Source organism: Mustela lutreola, chromosome 1, assembly GCF_030435805.1.
Source record: "Mustela lutreola isolate mMusLut2 chromosome 1, mMusLut2.pri, whole genome shotgun sequence".
Lineage (NCBI taxonomy): Eukaryota > Metazoa > Chordata > Mammalia > Carnivora > Mustelidae > Mustela > Mustela lutreola.
Genome location: NC_081290.1, coordinates 275,769,945 through 275,786,604, shown reverse-complemented (window position 1 = coordinate 275,786,604; position 16,660 = coordinate 275,769,945). Strand labels below are relative to the sequence as shown.

At 38.1% G+C, this 16,660-nt stretch overlaps 1 protein-coding gene across 1 annotated transcript; it reads left to right on the top strand.

Moving 5' to 3' along the window:
* The first annotated feature begins 4,997 nt into the window (after positions 1 to 4,997).
* On the top strand, positions 4,998 to 5,933 carry LOC131822612 (olfactory receptor-like protein OLF2). The gene has a single exon (XM_059158899.1). It carries the CDS (start codon positions 4,998 to 5,000, stop codon positions 5,931 to 5,933), a length of 936 nt encoding a protein of 311 aa, XP_059014882.1.
* Positions 5,934 to 16,660: the final 10,727 nt, after the last annotated feature.

Below are 16,660 nucleotides of genomic sequence, written 5' to 3'. Positions count from 1 at the left end.
GTCTGTAACCCAGCCATGCTATTAAGGAGAATAGAAAGAATATTCTAATAGATACATCTGTAAGTCAGTTACCAAGTACCAAGTGCATTCTTGCTATTTATTGATTTCATCTGTCTCTGTCCTAGTTTCTGATAATCAAAGTACTGCATCAATCTGTTGAGAAACATATTATATGGCATGTATTTGAAGGACCATGTAAGGTTCAAAGACATTCTTAATTGGGGTGCCTGGGTAGCTCAGTGGGTTAAAGACTCTGCCTTTGGCTCAGGTCATGATCTTGGAGCCCTGGGATCAAGTCCCACATTGGGCTCTCTGCTCAGCAGGGAGCCTGCTTCCTCCTCTCTCTCTCTCTCTGCCTACTTGTAAAATAAATAAAATATTTTTTAAAAAGACATGCTTAACTAACCATTAGCATTGCAGAAGTTACAAGTCAATGAATGTCTTCAATTTTCTAGTTGCTGTTGCAAAATGCCTTTGTGTGAAAACATTTCAGAATGGAAGCAAAGCCCAAGAAGATTCTTTGACTTTCAAAGGAGTATTTGTAGGATGCTCTGAATTTTCACAAAGTATCATGATGGAAAAACAACAACAATAACAACAAAAAAACCTATGGCCAATTTTATTATTTTTTTTAATAAAATGCTATAAGGTTTCCACCTCTATGACCTTTTCCAATTAACACATCTTCTTTCAGAGCAATTACTTATCAGTAGCAGCATGGTAGACAATGTTTGAATTTATTGCCCCAGAAATATGTGTTGTCAGTGGATTACTACTAATTAAGAGTGTGTATTATGAGCTATGATTAGCTCATCTCTCTGCCTTATGAAAACTATATATCACAGCATCTAAAAATGGATTGATGTATTGGCTGTTTTATCAAATCTAGTGGTTTTAAACTAGAGAATAGGACATTTGAAGCCCTATAAATGGAATTACAAAAGTAGAATTGACTCATTCAATTAGTTGTGGGCCTCCTCTCTGTGAATTTGTGAAATTGAATAACGTATTATGGAAAATATTTTTTAGGGAATCATGACTCAAATAGAAGCTGGGGCAGATGGTCTATAATGACTATCTCGGTATTTTACATAAATAGAGGACACCGTATCAAAAGGCTTTATGTATTCTCACTTGTGAACTTCAGTCCGCATCATTCCTTTGCCTTCTTAGTCACTCTACATCACATCCTTCTCACCTATCCCCAGGAACCAATGGCAAAAAGCTATTTCCAAAGACAATATTATCAGGGCCAAGGGGAAGTCTTTAAATAGGGTACCACAGAAAGCTCCCACACCTCTCTTCCCACAGACACACCAAAGGAATAGCTACACATGGTACAGTTCCCTCTGAAAGAGATCAAGAAACTGAGTGACTCCCACACATCAGAGAAGTTAGCAAACGCAGGTACAAATGTAGGTCTTTTGTAAAAAGGATGTTGTATGACACAAACTTTCAAAAAGTGGAAGAAACCTGTACAATGTTACATGTCACTTGTATCTCAGTAAAACTAGGAAACAATACACTCATGGAAATACATAAATGAAAAGACACACGCACACACACACACACACAACACACACACACAACACAATTTTTTAAATGAGATTATCTTATAGACTTTTGAATTTTATTTTCTTAGTGATAATCTATCCCCTCATTACTAGATTCCATACATTCCTCTCCAGTATGTTACATCTTTTTTTTTTCCTAATCACACCTCAAAAATCCCACGACCTATGAAAACAGCTTGTTATTTTTCTTTTATTTTTCATCATGCCCCTTCATTAGTAAATATATGATCATCATTTGCTTTTCAAAAAATAGTGTATATATAATTCATCACACGTTAAACTTCCCAACTAACTGTAGTCTTTTGCAAATTCTTCTGCACCAGTATAAAGGACTCTAATGTATTCCTTTTTAATGATTACATAACTTTCCACACCATGAAACTATGTTAATCCATTTATTTATTCCCCTATTCAGGAGCATCTCTTTGTTTCTAATTTGATTACTATTAACTTTGTTAAAAAATGTAATTGTAAAGAACTATATGCCTCTTGAAAGCTATTCCCTGAAAGATCATTATTTTTTCTGTACTTTATTCATCAAAGCAGTCAAAGGGCATCCCAATTTAATGGGATGAGGGAAAGACATCATGGAAGAAATGTCAGAGAATTTGAAACTATCTTTAATTAGACACAACTATCATCAGTCAGTAGGAGAACCTTGAAAATTCTCATTTTCCCATTCTTTTGCTATTAGCTTTTCATATATTTAAATTAAATTCATAGGTATGTGTGAATGAATTTTTCTTATTCCTTGCAAGCACACACAGAACAAAATGCACTGATTGAAGAGATACTTGATTTTTCACATTACAGAAAGGAAGGGTAGACGAAAGTTTACACCAGTCAGGTCAGTGGGAAGGATGGGTTAGCTCTGGTTACTGCTGATGGTCATCAATGGTCCCAGGGACTGAAAGGACAGGAGAAGGTTCAGAGATCATTGAATGTTACATTATAACTGTTGGAAGGGATTTGGAGAGGACACAAAATTATACTCCAATACTTCTCAACTTTGTAAAAATTGAAATAATAGCAAAGAAAAATTTTAAAAAATGAATAGCACCTTGTTTTTTCTTAAACCCTCTTCCATGCACACATATGTGATCTATATTTGAAATCCAGTTAGATGACGTGGTTGGAATCACAATACTTAATGAAAAAAATGTATTAATATAACCACTGAAGAATTGTTATGTTTCTAAGTAAAAAGGTGAAATAATTTGTTTCAGAAAGAAAGAAAATAGGATACAAATAAGGGTATTTGTATACACACACACACAGTAATTAACAGGAAATAATCATTTTATTTAATAGACTTATTAATAGAATAAATTTAACAGAATAGATAATAGTTACCAGATAAAATAGTTAAGTAGAAAGTCTATGTGAGTTTCATTGGAAGTCTGCTCTGACTGGAAGAAGATCGTATGGACTCAGTGTAGCAATGAATCATACTATAAAAATCATTTCATCTTCCTAAAGATGATCCATTCGGTGCAAGTGCAAAGAATTGAAATTCAGCCTTTGCTGAAATTGTTGCAATGTTCATGAGGGAAAACACCGAACTAGACATCTAATTAATCAGATTTGTATAGTACAGATTGTGAGGGCAAAGGCATGAGAGACTTTAGTCCCAAATGACACTGAGTGAAAATAAAATGCAACCTGTCTGTATTAGCTGCTATGGGTAAGCACAGAAGGATTTGTCCATCACAGGTAGGTTTCTGAATCAGTAAATTTATTTTTTTTTAATTTTTATTTATTTATTTGACAGAGATCACAAGTAGGCAGAGAAGCAGGCAGAGAGAGAAGGGGAAGCAGGCTCCCTGCTGAGCAGAGAGCCAGATGTGGGGCTTGATCTCCCAGGACCCTGGGATCATGACCTGAGCCGAAGGCAGAGGCTTTAACCCACTGAGCCACCCAGGTACCCCTGAATCAGTAAATTTAAAGAGTCAAGAAAAAAAAATGTTTATGTTTGGAAAAATGAGGAATCAAATATTTTAAAAAAAGATTTTTTAAAATTTATTTCCTTTGGTTAATAGTCTGTAATCTAATGGCAAAAAGGGAGATATTTCTCATATAAGTAGGGTGAATCAGATTCATTTTGATTAGCAAATAAATAATTTTACTTATTTATATCTTAATCATATTTAAAAAAGAAAAATACTGGGTTTTTCAATGATTGCAAAAGGATATATGGAAAGTTAAGCTTTTTTTTTTTCTATTTTTGTTTACCTGTGATAGTGGAGGTATCAAAACACAAATGCTAATTTGTATAAATTCAACCCCCTAGGAACCACATATTGTATTTATTCAAATCCAAAACAAAATCAGATCGCCCATATTCCAGTTTTCACCAACAGAAAGACAGGTCCATGCAAACACACACACACACACACACACACACACACACACACACACACAGAAGGCTATAAAAGATACGTTTATTAGTTCTGTTCCTACCTCTATTTTTAATAAACAAGTCAGGTTTAAAATCCAAAGAAATCAGAAGTGTATGTGTTAAATACTATAGTTCTCACTTGTTTTTAGTATTCTTTTTTTTTTTTTTTTTTTAACTGACCAAGAAAAACATCCTTTGGCATCAGGTCACTCCTGAATGTAAGCAATAAAAACATGGCAAAGTAGTAACATATTACCAGAGAAAAGCTTATTAAAATATATCTAATGTCTCAAAAAATATTAAAAACAGTGTGGATGGGAACTGTCACCAACATATTTCACTCATTATCCTTAGATCAGAGAGATGTTTATTGTTTCTGAACTTAATACAGAGGCTTAAACAGATCATGATTCTTGAAGAACTCAGTAAATGTAATCACTTTATGGTCAAATAGATATTTATTTTTAAAATATAAGAATGCATATTCCAAACTTTTTTTTAAAGATTTTATTTATTTATTTGACAGAAATCACAAGTGGGCAGAGAGGCAGGTAGAGAGAGAGGAGGAAGCAGGCTCCCCGCTGAGCAGAGAGCCAGATGCGGGGCAGAACCCTAGGATTAACCCACTAACCCACTGAGCCACCCAGGCGCCCCTCCAAGCTTGTTTTTAATTGAGGTATTCCTTTCATGCAATATTTGACTTGTAATGACCTTTCATTCATGACTGTCCACTGGGATAAAGCTATGCATATGCAGGTGCACCCAGATTATATACCTATGGATGATCTCCAAATTTGGAATCAGACTTTCTCTAAGTCCTATCCCAAATTACTGTAACTTTTGTTAGCAACCGAAGAGTGAAACTAGTCTGGACTGTCTGAAGAATAAGACCATAAAGAATATAATATACTGAAATAAATCCTTTCTGCTTTACAGATGATAATTTTCTGAGTGTCAAGAAGACTTAGAACTTCGGTCTACCATTTCTTGATCACTTCTGTAGCATTTTGGAAGAATTAAGGAAAATGGATGGAAAAAATTGCTCTTCTGTGAAGGAATTCCTTCTCTTGGGAATTAGCAATAACCCTGGAGTTAAAATGACTCTGTTTATCACATTTCTTATTGTCTATCTAATCATTCTTGTTGCAAACCTGGGGATGATCATTTTAATTAGAATGGATTCTCACCTTCACACACCCATGTATTTCTTCCTCAGCCACCTCTCCTTCAGTGACCTCTGTTACTCTACAGCAGTTGGACCCAGGATGCTGGTAGACTTCATTGCCAAGAACAAGTCAATTTCCTTCCATGGCTGTGCTCTGCAATGGTTAGTGTTCTGTACCTTTGTAGATTCTGAGTGTCTGCTGCTGGCAGTGATGGCCTTTGACCGGTACAAAGCCATTAGCAACCCCTTGCTCTACATGGTCAGCATGTCCAGCAGACTGCGCTCCCTGCTTATTGCTGGGGTTTACATGGTGGCAATTGTGGACGCTTCAGTAAATACCATACTCACATTCCAGGTATGTTTCTGTGGGTCTAATGTGATTAACCATTTCTTCTGTGATGTCCTACCTCTCCTCGTGTTGTCTTGCTCAGACATACAGGTTAATGAGTTAGTGATATTCACCATTTTTGGCTTCATTGAACTGATTACTCTTTCAGGGCTGTTTGTATCTTACTGCTATATCATTCTAGCAGTGATAAAGATCAACTCTGTGGAGGGGAGGTTCAAAGCTTTCTCCACCTGCACCTCCCACTTAACTGCTGTTGCGATTTTCCAGGGAACTCTGCTCTTTATGTATTTCCGGCCGAGTTCTTCCTACTCTTTTGATCAAGACAAAATTATTTCATTGTTTTACTCCCTCGTGATTCCCATGCTAAACCCTCTGATTTATAGCCTACGGAACAAGGATGTGAAAGATGCCCTGAAGCACCTTAAAAGTAAAAAGTGGTTTCATTGAAAACATACATGTATGTATTTTTTCTCCCAATCTTACACTATAATTCATGGAAATCAAAATCGTTTTGACTACTGAGGTGTGATTCAATGAGTATTTATACATTTACCAGTCATGCCGTAATATATCATTCCCTAAGTACTCCATGATTCATTTTATGTCTTGAATTTATATTTGGTACTCCTTATTTGTGGGAAATTTCTAGACTCCTACTTTGCAAAATTTCTTTTCCTCAATCTTTCATTTGTGCATGAACTGGATTTTCTAAATGTTCTTGACTATTTTCTATGTATCTTTACGTGTTCTGAATTTCATGATGAATCTGGCAGTTTATTTACTAATAAATATTATTGCCTAATGTAAGTTATAATTTAATTAAGTAACATTAAATGGTTTATAATGAACTATAATTACCCATAATGTAAAAAAAAAAAAAATTACTACACAGTATAAATCCAAAGGATATTGTTCAAATCCAGTGAAAGAAATTGTTGTTTGATCAACACCCAAAGAACAAATAATCCAATCAAGAAATGGGCAGAAGACATGAACAGACATTTCTGCAAAGAAGACATCCAGATGGCGAACAGACACATGAAAAAGTGCTCCATATCACTCGGCATCAGGGAAATACAAATCAAAACCACAATGAGATATCACCTCACACCAGTCAGAATGGCTAAAATCAACAAGTCAGGAAATGACAGATGCTGGCGAGGATGCGGAGAAAGGGGAACCCTCCTACACTGTTGGTGGGAATGCAAGCTGGTGCAGCCACTCTGGAAAACAGCATGGAGGTTCCTCAAAATGTTGAAAATAGAACTGCCCTATGACCCAGCAATTGCACTATTGGGTATTTACCCTAAAGATACAAATGTAGTGATCCAAAGGGACACATGCACCCGAATGTTTATAGCAGCAATGTCCACAATAGCCAAACTATGGAAAGAACCTAGATGTCCATCAACAGATGAATGGATCAAGAAGATGTGGTATATATACACAATGGAATACTATGCAGCCATCAAAAGAAATGAAATCTTGCCATTTGCAACAACATGGATGGAACTAGAGCGTATCATGCTTAGCGAAATAAGTCAAGCAGAGAAAGACAACTATCATATGATCTCCCTGATATGAGGAAGTGGTGATGCAACATGGAGGCTTAAGTGGGTAGAAGAATAAATGAAACAAGATGGGATTGGGAGGGAGACAAACCATAAGTGACTCTTAATCTCACAAAACAAACTGAGGGTTGCCGGGGGGAGGGGGTTGGGGAGAAGGGGGTGGGATTATGGACATTGGGGAGGGTATGTGATTTGGTGAGTGCTGTGAAGTGTGTAAACCTGGTGATTCACAGACCTGGGGATAAAAATATATGTATATAAAAAATATATGTTTATAAAAAATAAAAAATTTAAAAAAAAAAAAAAAGAAATTGTTGTTTGAGTTGACAAATTTACTTGTTTATGAAAAAATAAAATTGTTTTTTAGAGCAAAGCTGGGGATACCTAGGTGTCTTATTCTGTTGGGCATCTGACTCCTGAGTTTTAGCTCAGATCGTGATCTCAGGATGGTGAGGTTGAGCTCCTCATTGGGCTCTGTGGTCAGCACAGAGTCTGCTTGAGTTTCTCTCCTTCTCCTTTTGCCCCTCATACAAGAGCTCTGTCTCACCCAAATTTAAAAAAAAAAAATCATAAAAAAGTAAAGAGTAATGCTGTTTTCATGCAAGAATGAACTATGTCTTCTAGGATTTTGTTACCTCATCTGTTTTCATTTATAATAACTCAGTAACTCAACTGTTCAGGGGACTTGTTACTAAAAACACATGAAGAATCAAATTTGGCAAAGGGGCACTTAGACGATAAGTACTGAGACTTGGGAGGACTCCCTGGAGTGTACTGTCTGGGCAAGGCTACAATGTGTACCTCTATGTCTACTGCTGTGCCATTTACAATAAACAAGATATGAAAGCAAGCCAGCATCCATTAATAGACGAAGGGATAAAGAAGGTGTGGGATGGATATAGATACATGAAGAGGAATATTATCCAATCATAACACAGAATGACATCTTGCTATTTGCAGACATGGACAGACCTAGAGGATTTTATGCTAAGTGAAATAAGTCAGACAGAGAAAGACAAATACCATATGAATGCACTTACACGTGGAATCTAAAAAACAAAACAAAACAAAACAAACAAACAAACAAACAAAAAAAAAAAAAACCCAAATGAATAAACAAGCAAACAAAAAGCAGAAATACACAAAACAAACTACTGTTTCCCAAAGGGGTTGTGGGTTGAGGAGGTGGGCAACACTGGTGAAGGGGATTAAGAGGCACAAACTTTCAGTTATAAACTATGTCACAGAGATTGAAAAGTACAGTATAGATAATATAGTCAATAATATAGCAACACTGTTGGCAACAGATGAGGAACACACTTCTGGTGATCCCTGAGTAATGTGTGGGATCACTCTGTTGCACACCTGAGCCTAATGTAAATTGCATGTCGACTATACTTAGCTCTCCAGTGACCTTGGAACATTTAGCTCCTGCCTGGTAAAGGTGACTCTTCTACTGGCAGTGGTGGTAGCAGCTTGTGAAGATCATCCTGCTCATCAGCTGATTTTGTCGCTCCCTAGCAACACCCTCTACAGTAGGGGGCTTTTATTTTTGCCCTGGGAGCTGGACATCAGCTCTGGGTTCACTAAGCTATCTCTCCTGGGTACCAACTCCTATAAAAGTCTACTTTGACTAAATCTGGACTTCATTCCTTCCCCTGCCTGGAGCCATAGTGCAATTACTCTATCATTGACTGGAGAATGTAATTCCTTTATCGTCTTATTAAAAGACACTGTTGTATGTGCTATAGGCTAGGAAAGTTCCCAAGGTGAACTTGTGTTAAATACATTGCTAGCAAAGACAAACTAAGACTCTGAGAATTAATATGCCTCCCAAAACAAAAGAGAAGTTAAAAAGAACTTCTTGCAAATGCAGACAATTAATATGGCATCTAAAAGATAAGTAGGGAATAGCCAGATGGATGCAGGTAGGTAGAGAAAGCATTCTATGCTGATGGATCAGCAATTAGAGGGTCGTGAGGGAGGCAGGACCATTTACTCTGTGGAATTCAAAGACAAACAGTGTGGCTGGATTATAGTGCTGCAATTCACAGCTCACACACTCAACAGGCGTTCCTTCCCTCCAGCACTTACTAAGCTTGGTTCACATATCGCCCTGTGCCTGAGAGCATTGTCATTGTCGAATCCATGACTGTTTCCTAAATCATTCCCCTCAATGTCGGGTGATGAATACTCAGAGTTTAATGACTGTGCATTTTTATCTCATTACTCTACATCACCATACCATCCGGGTAAAGAAAGAAAGGAAAATTAAAAAAAAAAAAAGTTAATTTTTATTAAATTCATGGAGGCAAAATAAAACACTGCGTTCAGGTATGTGCCTCAAATATATTTTTGTATCATATATGTAAGCATATAAAGTTAGTTGTGGGTGCTATGTGTAAGGGAAGGTGAACGACATACAAATTATTTGGAAAATAATGTTACCAAAGAGCTCTTATTTGGGTGTTTACGAGGTATTTGACAACTTAACTTGGCTCTGCTCCAGTTTGCTGATGATCAAATTGAAACAGGGGAATCTGAAGGGACCTGGTAAGAGAAAAAGCTGGACATCTTTTCGTTGTTTTTTTTTTCCTGACTTCTATTCTTCTAGCCCCTACAACCCACCCCACTCTCCACATGCCTGATAATATGAATAGCAGATGTCCTCCTTGTAAGGGACACAGATGTAGAGATGTCACTGGAGTCTGCCAGCACAGTAGATGATATATAGAGAATGACTGAGCAAAGCCATCATGTGCCTATTCCAGACCACTGTCCCTTTCTCAAGGCCAAGACCCCTGGCTTCAGGGGATGACTGACGTAGGTAAAACACCCTCGACTCCATCCTTCTGACCAGTTCCTGTTGCCTGAAAAGATACGGGCACCAGACCACAATCTCCAGTAAAAACCCCACACCCCGAAGACAAGGCTCCCTTTTTCCTTTTCCAAGTCTGGATGGATGCTCCATCTGTATCTCTCTCTATATATATCTTCAATAAAGTCTGCTTTTACCGCCTCCTGGCTCAGGTTTGGTTTCTATCCTGTGTGAAACCAAGGACTCCCTTGGCTGATCCTGCAGGACATTCCAGGGGCTTGGAGGCAGCCTACCTGCATCAAACTCACTGAAGTGTCTTGTTTAGTAAACAGGGATAAGGGCTTGCATTTGGAGGACCATACAAAAATAGGGGGCACTTTTGGGATACCTAGCTGGCTCAGTCAGTTAAGCATGACTCTTGGTTTCAGCTTAGGTTGTGATCTCTTGGGTCACAGGATTGAGCCCAACATCTGGCCCATGATCAGCACAGAGTTGCTTGGGATTCACTCTCTTCCTCTCCCTCAGCATCCCCCCCACCCGAAAATGGATAAATAAAACTTAAAAAAAAAAATAAAAGGAATACGGGGCACTCTTAAATGGTTGCTACAATTGTACAAGCTAAAATTCATCCAATGTATAAGGCTACTTAGGTGCCATTGTAGAATGTTTTGGTGAAAATCTTTCAGATTGCCAGTAAAGCCCAAGTGGGACAATGAGACTCCTCTGTTGTCCAGGCTGAAATTCTTTCAGCAATTCTGAGACATAGTAGTAGGTGGTATAGAAGTAGAAAAACAAACAAAGAAACAAATAAATGGGGGATGTTTCTGTTTCCTTTTGTCAAAATAGCCTCTCAATTAGCTAGTAGTATCTGGACTTTTAAAAAATTTTTTATTTATTTGACAGAGAGAGAGAGAGAGAGAGAGAGCTCTAGAAAGGGGGGAGTGGGAGAGAGAGAAGCAGGCTCCCCACTGAGCATGGAGCCCAAAGTGGGGCTCAATCCCAGGACCCCAGGATCATAACCTGATCCAAAGGCATATGCTTAACAGACTGAGCCACCCAGGTGTCCCATATTTGGACATTTTACCTATAAATTAGGTGCTGTCATAAAGAACAACATGGCAGGAACATAATTTAACCAGACTGAAGTTGAAGTACAGATGGATGTCAATGTCAGAAGCGTAAAGAAGCCCAGCTTCTAGCACATTGCTTTTCCCTAAGACAGCTGGAATGCATTTAAGCTCAGATTTGATCTGTGTCTTCGCTCCTATAAGCAAGTCTTAGTCTAATGTGTGAACTAAAAAGAAGGAGATGAAGTGTATTAAATGAGGCATTTTAAGTTCAATAAGAGAGTGTCAAAAATGGAATAGACTGATCTTTAAAATTTGTGAAATCCCTGTGCCTATGTTTGTGAGAGTGGAAGACAGGTAACCACTTCTGGAAACTAGAGAATTCAAGACCGAAATAGGAGGTTGGGCTAGTGACCTGCAGAAGTTGACTACAGAAATATCTCTTGACTTTCCAGAGAAATTCAGGGAAAGGTAAATAAAAATAAATTATGTTAATTTAGATAATCCAATCCCCCTCATTCCTTTTACCATCTATATCCGTAACTCATACGCTTCTCATAGTGTACCTGCTACCAGTTGGTGGCAGATATAACTGTCCCAGTAAGACATTATCAATGTCTGCATGTAATGAGTCAATAATATAGGTCCATGCTTTCATCTTAGTTCGTTACCTCTGCAGAGGCACTGACATCTTCAAACATAGGCATAGACAGTGAATCCAGAGTAGGTTATATGCATAATGATGCAAGCAATTAATTCTATACTGTGGAAAGCTGGTTAGCAAAATTTGCTAACACAGCACTAATACTCACTACTTTGCCAAGTGTGTGGTTTAAAAAAAGATTTATTATATTTATTTTCAGAAAGAGAGAAAGTGAGCGTGCAGATGGAGAGAGTAGAGAGAGTGGTATAGGGAAACTCCAGCAGACTCCCCAGTGAGGGCAGAGCTGGAGATGGGGGTCAATCTCAGGATGCTGAGATAATGACTCTGAGACCACAACCTGAGCAGAAATCAAGAGCCTCTTGCCTAACCAGCTGAGCCATTTGAGATCTAGTCTCTTTAGCAACTCTGCAGTATCGCATACAGTATTGTAACTATAAACACAATATTGTGCATTAGGTCTTCAGAATTTAGTCCCTTATCTTTTTAAAGATTTTATTTATTTATTTGACAGAAAGAGAGAGAGAGAGAACATTAGCGTGGAAGCAGCAGAGGGAGAGGGAGAAGCAGACTCCCCACTGAGCAGGGAACCTGATGAGGGGCTCCATCCCAGGACCCTGAGATCATGACCTGAGCCGAAGGCAGACACTTAATGACTGAGCAACCCAGGCACCCCAAAAATTTAGTTGTCTTATAACTGCAAGTGTGTACCCTTTGACGAACATCTCCCAATTTCCCCACCCAATTCTTGCCCTGGTAACCACCATTCTACACTCTACAGGTTTCTGTGAGCCTGGCTTTTTTGGATTAGACATGTAAGTCATATCATATGGGTGTCTCTCTTTTTCAGTCTGGCTCAGCTCACTTAACATAATGACCTGCAGTTCATTACACTAGTCAGGAAACTACTATGGGCAAGTTCTATAAGTCTTAAGAACATAATGCTATGAAAGTCCAGAATTTTACTGATTACATCTGGATTGCACTTTCAGTATCTGTGTAATGAGGTTGGCAAAGACAGCTCAGGAAACACAAAATAATATTAGAAATATATGATGGTATATTTGGATAAGTTAAATAATATATGAAAACCCCAGATCTCTGTACTTGATGCATCACCAACCTATTGGCAAATAGAGAGGTGCTTAAAGGCACATTTATAGAAAACAGAATAGAGATATTTTATAGGGCAGAATAATGGCATCATAGGATTTAGCTCTCAATCCCAATGAAGAAGTCCAAATGAGTCAGTGACCCAACAAAGGTAACCAGGATACAAGAAGGTGGAGCATTACATTAATATCTGTACAGGAGGGATTTGGGTAGACACCAAATTCACACTTCAGTATCTCTCAGTTCTCAAAGTGGTGCCACAAATAATAGCACACAAAACTTCTTTTTAAATAAACAGAAGTTGACTTTGTTTTAAGAGCATTGTTACCTTTCTTTTTAATAAAAGTTCATCCCATGGGGTGCTTGGGTGCCTCAATCAGTTAAGCATCTGACTTTGGCTCAGGTCATGACCCCAGGGCCCTGATATGGAGCCCCACTGGGGAATCCCAGTTCAACAGAGAGTCTGCTTGCCCTGCTCCTTCTGCTCCTCCCCCACTCATGCTCTCTCTTTGTCAAATAAATAAATAAAATCTTAAAAAAAATAAACAGAAGTTCATCCTTATACATGTGAACTATAGAAGTAGAAAGGTGGTTTATTTCTCCCCTTTGTTGAACATCTACTAACAACAGGAAAATATTTAATACCACACATTTACTGAGTCATCCCTCATGCATATCCTTTACTATGGATTGTAGGAGTGTAGAAAGACACGAATATACATAGGTAAGACAAATAATTTGGTAAAGAATATACTAGGTATAGATGTTTTACAGTGGAAAGAGAGTGGTATATACTTCTGAAAGCAGAAAATTAGTCTCCCAGGTGAAAAGTCCGTCTCTGTAACAGGAAGTGGCATCCTTATGACCAGAGAGAGGAAATTTAGGGCCAAGAAGCCTGTGTAAATAAAAACCTTATTAATTCCTCACTAATTTACTGCCCCAAGGACAAACCTCTTTGTCTTGTCAGTTCTTTACAAATCCATCATTTCCTGTCTAAAAGGTATAAAAGCTGACTGATTTGGTCACTTCTTTGAGTCTCATATTTTTTTATGGGCTCACATATGTATGAAATGAAATTTGTTTTCTCCTATTAATCTGTCTTATGTCAATGTAATTATGAGGCTGCTGAAAGAACCTACAAGAAGGGAAAAGTTTTGCACCTCTATACAGTGAAAAAAAACACATTGAAATGGTTGACATGTCCTTGAGAGAAAGGAAACGAACAATGACTAATGAAAAAAGCAGTATGTCAGATTATCATACTTCTCAATGGGAGGTAAAGGGGATGTTTCAGAAATGGAAGAAACAGAGTGAACAATGAGAAGGCAATAAGATGATGAAGTAGAACATCTATTTGAATTTAATTAGGCATCTGGTTTCACTGGAAGAGTGTATAGATTCATGGCCATGAGCATAGCCTTAGGATAAGTTCTCGTCAATTGCTGACATTGATCAGTTTGGTATGGGCGGAGTGAAGAATCGAAAGGTTAGCATTTAATGCAACAGTCATGGGGGAAAATATAGAAGCAGAAGTCTAATTAATCACATTCCCATAACCCAGAGGAGTGAAGGCAGGGTCTTTAGAGATCAAAGTCCCAACAGTCACCAGGTAGAAATAAAATGCTGTTTACTGTCCCTGTGCCAGAAATAAGAACAGAAAGGTGCTCATTTCAGGTGAGTTTCTAAACAACTAAATTAAAGAAATATATAAGTCGAAGACACTTTCCTTTTTGGGGGGGAGGCAAAAATGAGGAATCCAATATTAAGAAATTTATAAATGATTCATTTTATACCTGCTTAACTAAGTTAAATAAATTATGCAACCCATCATCCAAACAATCATATTTCTTTATTAGACCTGTGTGGATTTGACCTCATTTGTCATTTCTTTAAGTGATGAAGTTCTCGAACCTAGATGAGGTTCAGTGGGCTGAGGTCCAGAGCCGATGATCAAGAAAGAATTCTTGAGACATCTTTGGTGCAAAATGATGGCTTATTAAAGCACGGGGACAGCTGCTGCCCCGGGTTGTGAGGGATGGCAGGTTATGTATTCTGCAGTTGGGGGAAGGTGAGAGGAAGGGAGGTTTCAATGGAGTTTTCATATGTTAAAGAGGGCCTACAAAGTGCCTGGAGGAGGCCTTGTGGCTTGATCAATGTCATCTTAGGTCAGCCATTAACATCAAGATAGTTGGGAGATTCTTGGTGGGGTGTTATGATCCTGCTGTCATCTACATTCCCTTCTACCTCAGCCTCCTCCAGTTTCATTTATGATGGGGAGGGAGACATTAGGGCATGAGGAACTAAGAGTTATTTGCCTCTGGAAATTTGTGCTATTGATAAGGTAACCTCCCTGTTTGTAGATCTCCAGGACATTTGCAGAGCAAGGGAGATTCCTGTCTTGCAGGATTGGGATCTCTGCAAGTTAACTATCTGTTTATCGTTCATGGCAGTCAGGGGTGCCTGAGGAATGCTACACATATTACGGAGAGGAGCAGGTGGAGAGGGGGTGCAAGGCGCCAGCTTCTGCTCTGTCCTCAGCCAGCCTCCTGCTCCCTCATCATAAGGATAGTAAAGGTTTTACTTATTTATATTTTAACCAAGGTCAGTAGGTACACCATCACTTTGTATCATGGTGCAGGTGATATTGGACATGTAAACTTAAGATTGACTCTAGTTGTATAAAAAATAAAAGAGATAACATGTTACAAATAAATACCAGTCCATATAAACCACATATTGTAGTATTTAAGTCTAGAAAAATAAAAATTAGACCACCCGATGCTATAGTTTTCATGTATCAATAGACACATTTGTACAAAATGTGTATATAAACACAAGAAAGGAGACCATGTATCTCAGAAACATTTATTTTATTTCTTCCTTTTTTTAAAAAAGATTTTATTTATTTATTTGAGAGATAGAGAGTGAAAGAGAGAGAGAACACGAGAAGGGAGAGGGTCAGAGGGAGAACAAGACTTCCTGTTGAGCAGAGAGTCCCTGTGGAACCCAATCCTGGGACTCCAGAACTGTGATCTGAGGTGAAGGCAGCTGCTCAACTGAGCCACGCAGGCATCCCTCTTCTCCCTTTTTTAAATTTTAATGGAAAAGACAACTTAAAACCCAAAGATATGCAAATTTATACCTGTTAGTTTGTTGTTTCCCTTCTTTTTATGGCCTCTCTTTGTCTTTCAAGGTTTGTCCTATTGCAAAGGTCAACAATACAAATGGATTCTAAATGCTGTGGCACATCGGTGAGCATGAGTGATAGAATATTGTACCAAACATGTTGAGGGGCTCCTGGGGGGCTCTGTCAGTTAAGCATCTGCCTTCAGCGCTGGTATGATCCCTTGGTCCTAAGATGGAACCCCACATGGGGCTGTCTACTCAGTGGAGAGTCTGCTTCTCTCTCTTACTCTCCCTTTCAGCACTCTCTCTCTCTCACATAAATAATCTCTAGAAATTATTCATAATTCGGTAAACACTAAAGTCAGCATACACCAAACACTATAATGTAATAATTTTCATCTGTTTCTTAATTCCTTCCTTCCTCTCTTTCTCTCTTTCTCTTTCTCAACCCCCCTTCCCCCCTTTTTTCTTTTTTTTTGCCTAACACATATCGTTCAGTATCTTCTGACATTTTTTCAACAATTCTGTAGTTTCCTTCATATTATTTTAGATATAGAGTGAACTTTCAGTTTATTCAGATCTTCTACTTGACGCTGGACGACAAAAGCCAAGACAAGTAATCCGTCTCAGGAGTGACATATGTAGTTAGAATCCATCGTTATTAACTTTCTATCCCAGACATTTTTTTTTAGATTTTTCATAACACAACAATGTTTCTTTAAAAGTGACACTCATCGGGTTCTTTCCTGAGGGTAAAGAAGGTAATATAAGGCCATGTTTCGTCTTAGAGATAGTGTTTTGGGTATCCAGTAAAGTCA

Coding starts and splice junctions, on each gene's coding strand:
- LOC131822612 (XM_059158899.1), top strand. CDS start 4,998: ATGGATGGAAAAAATTGCTCTTCTGTGAAGGAATTCCTTCTCTTGGGA.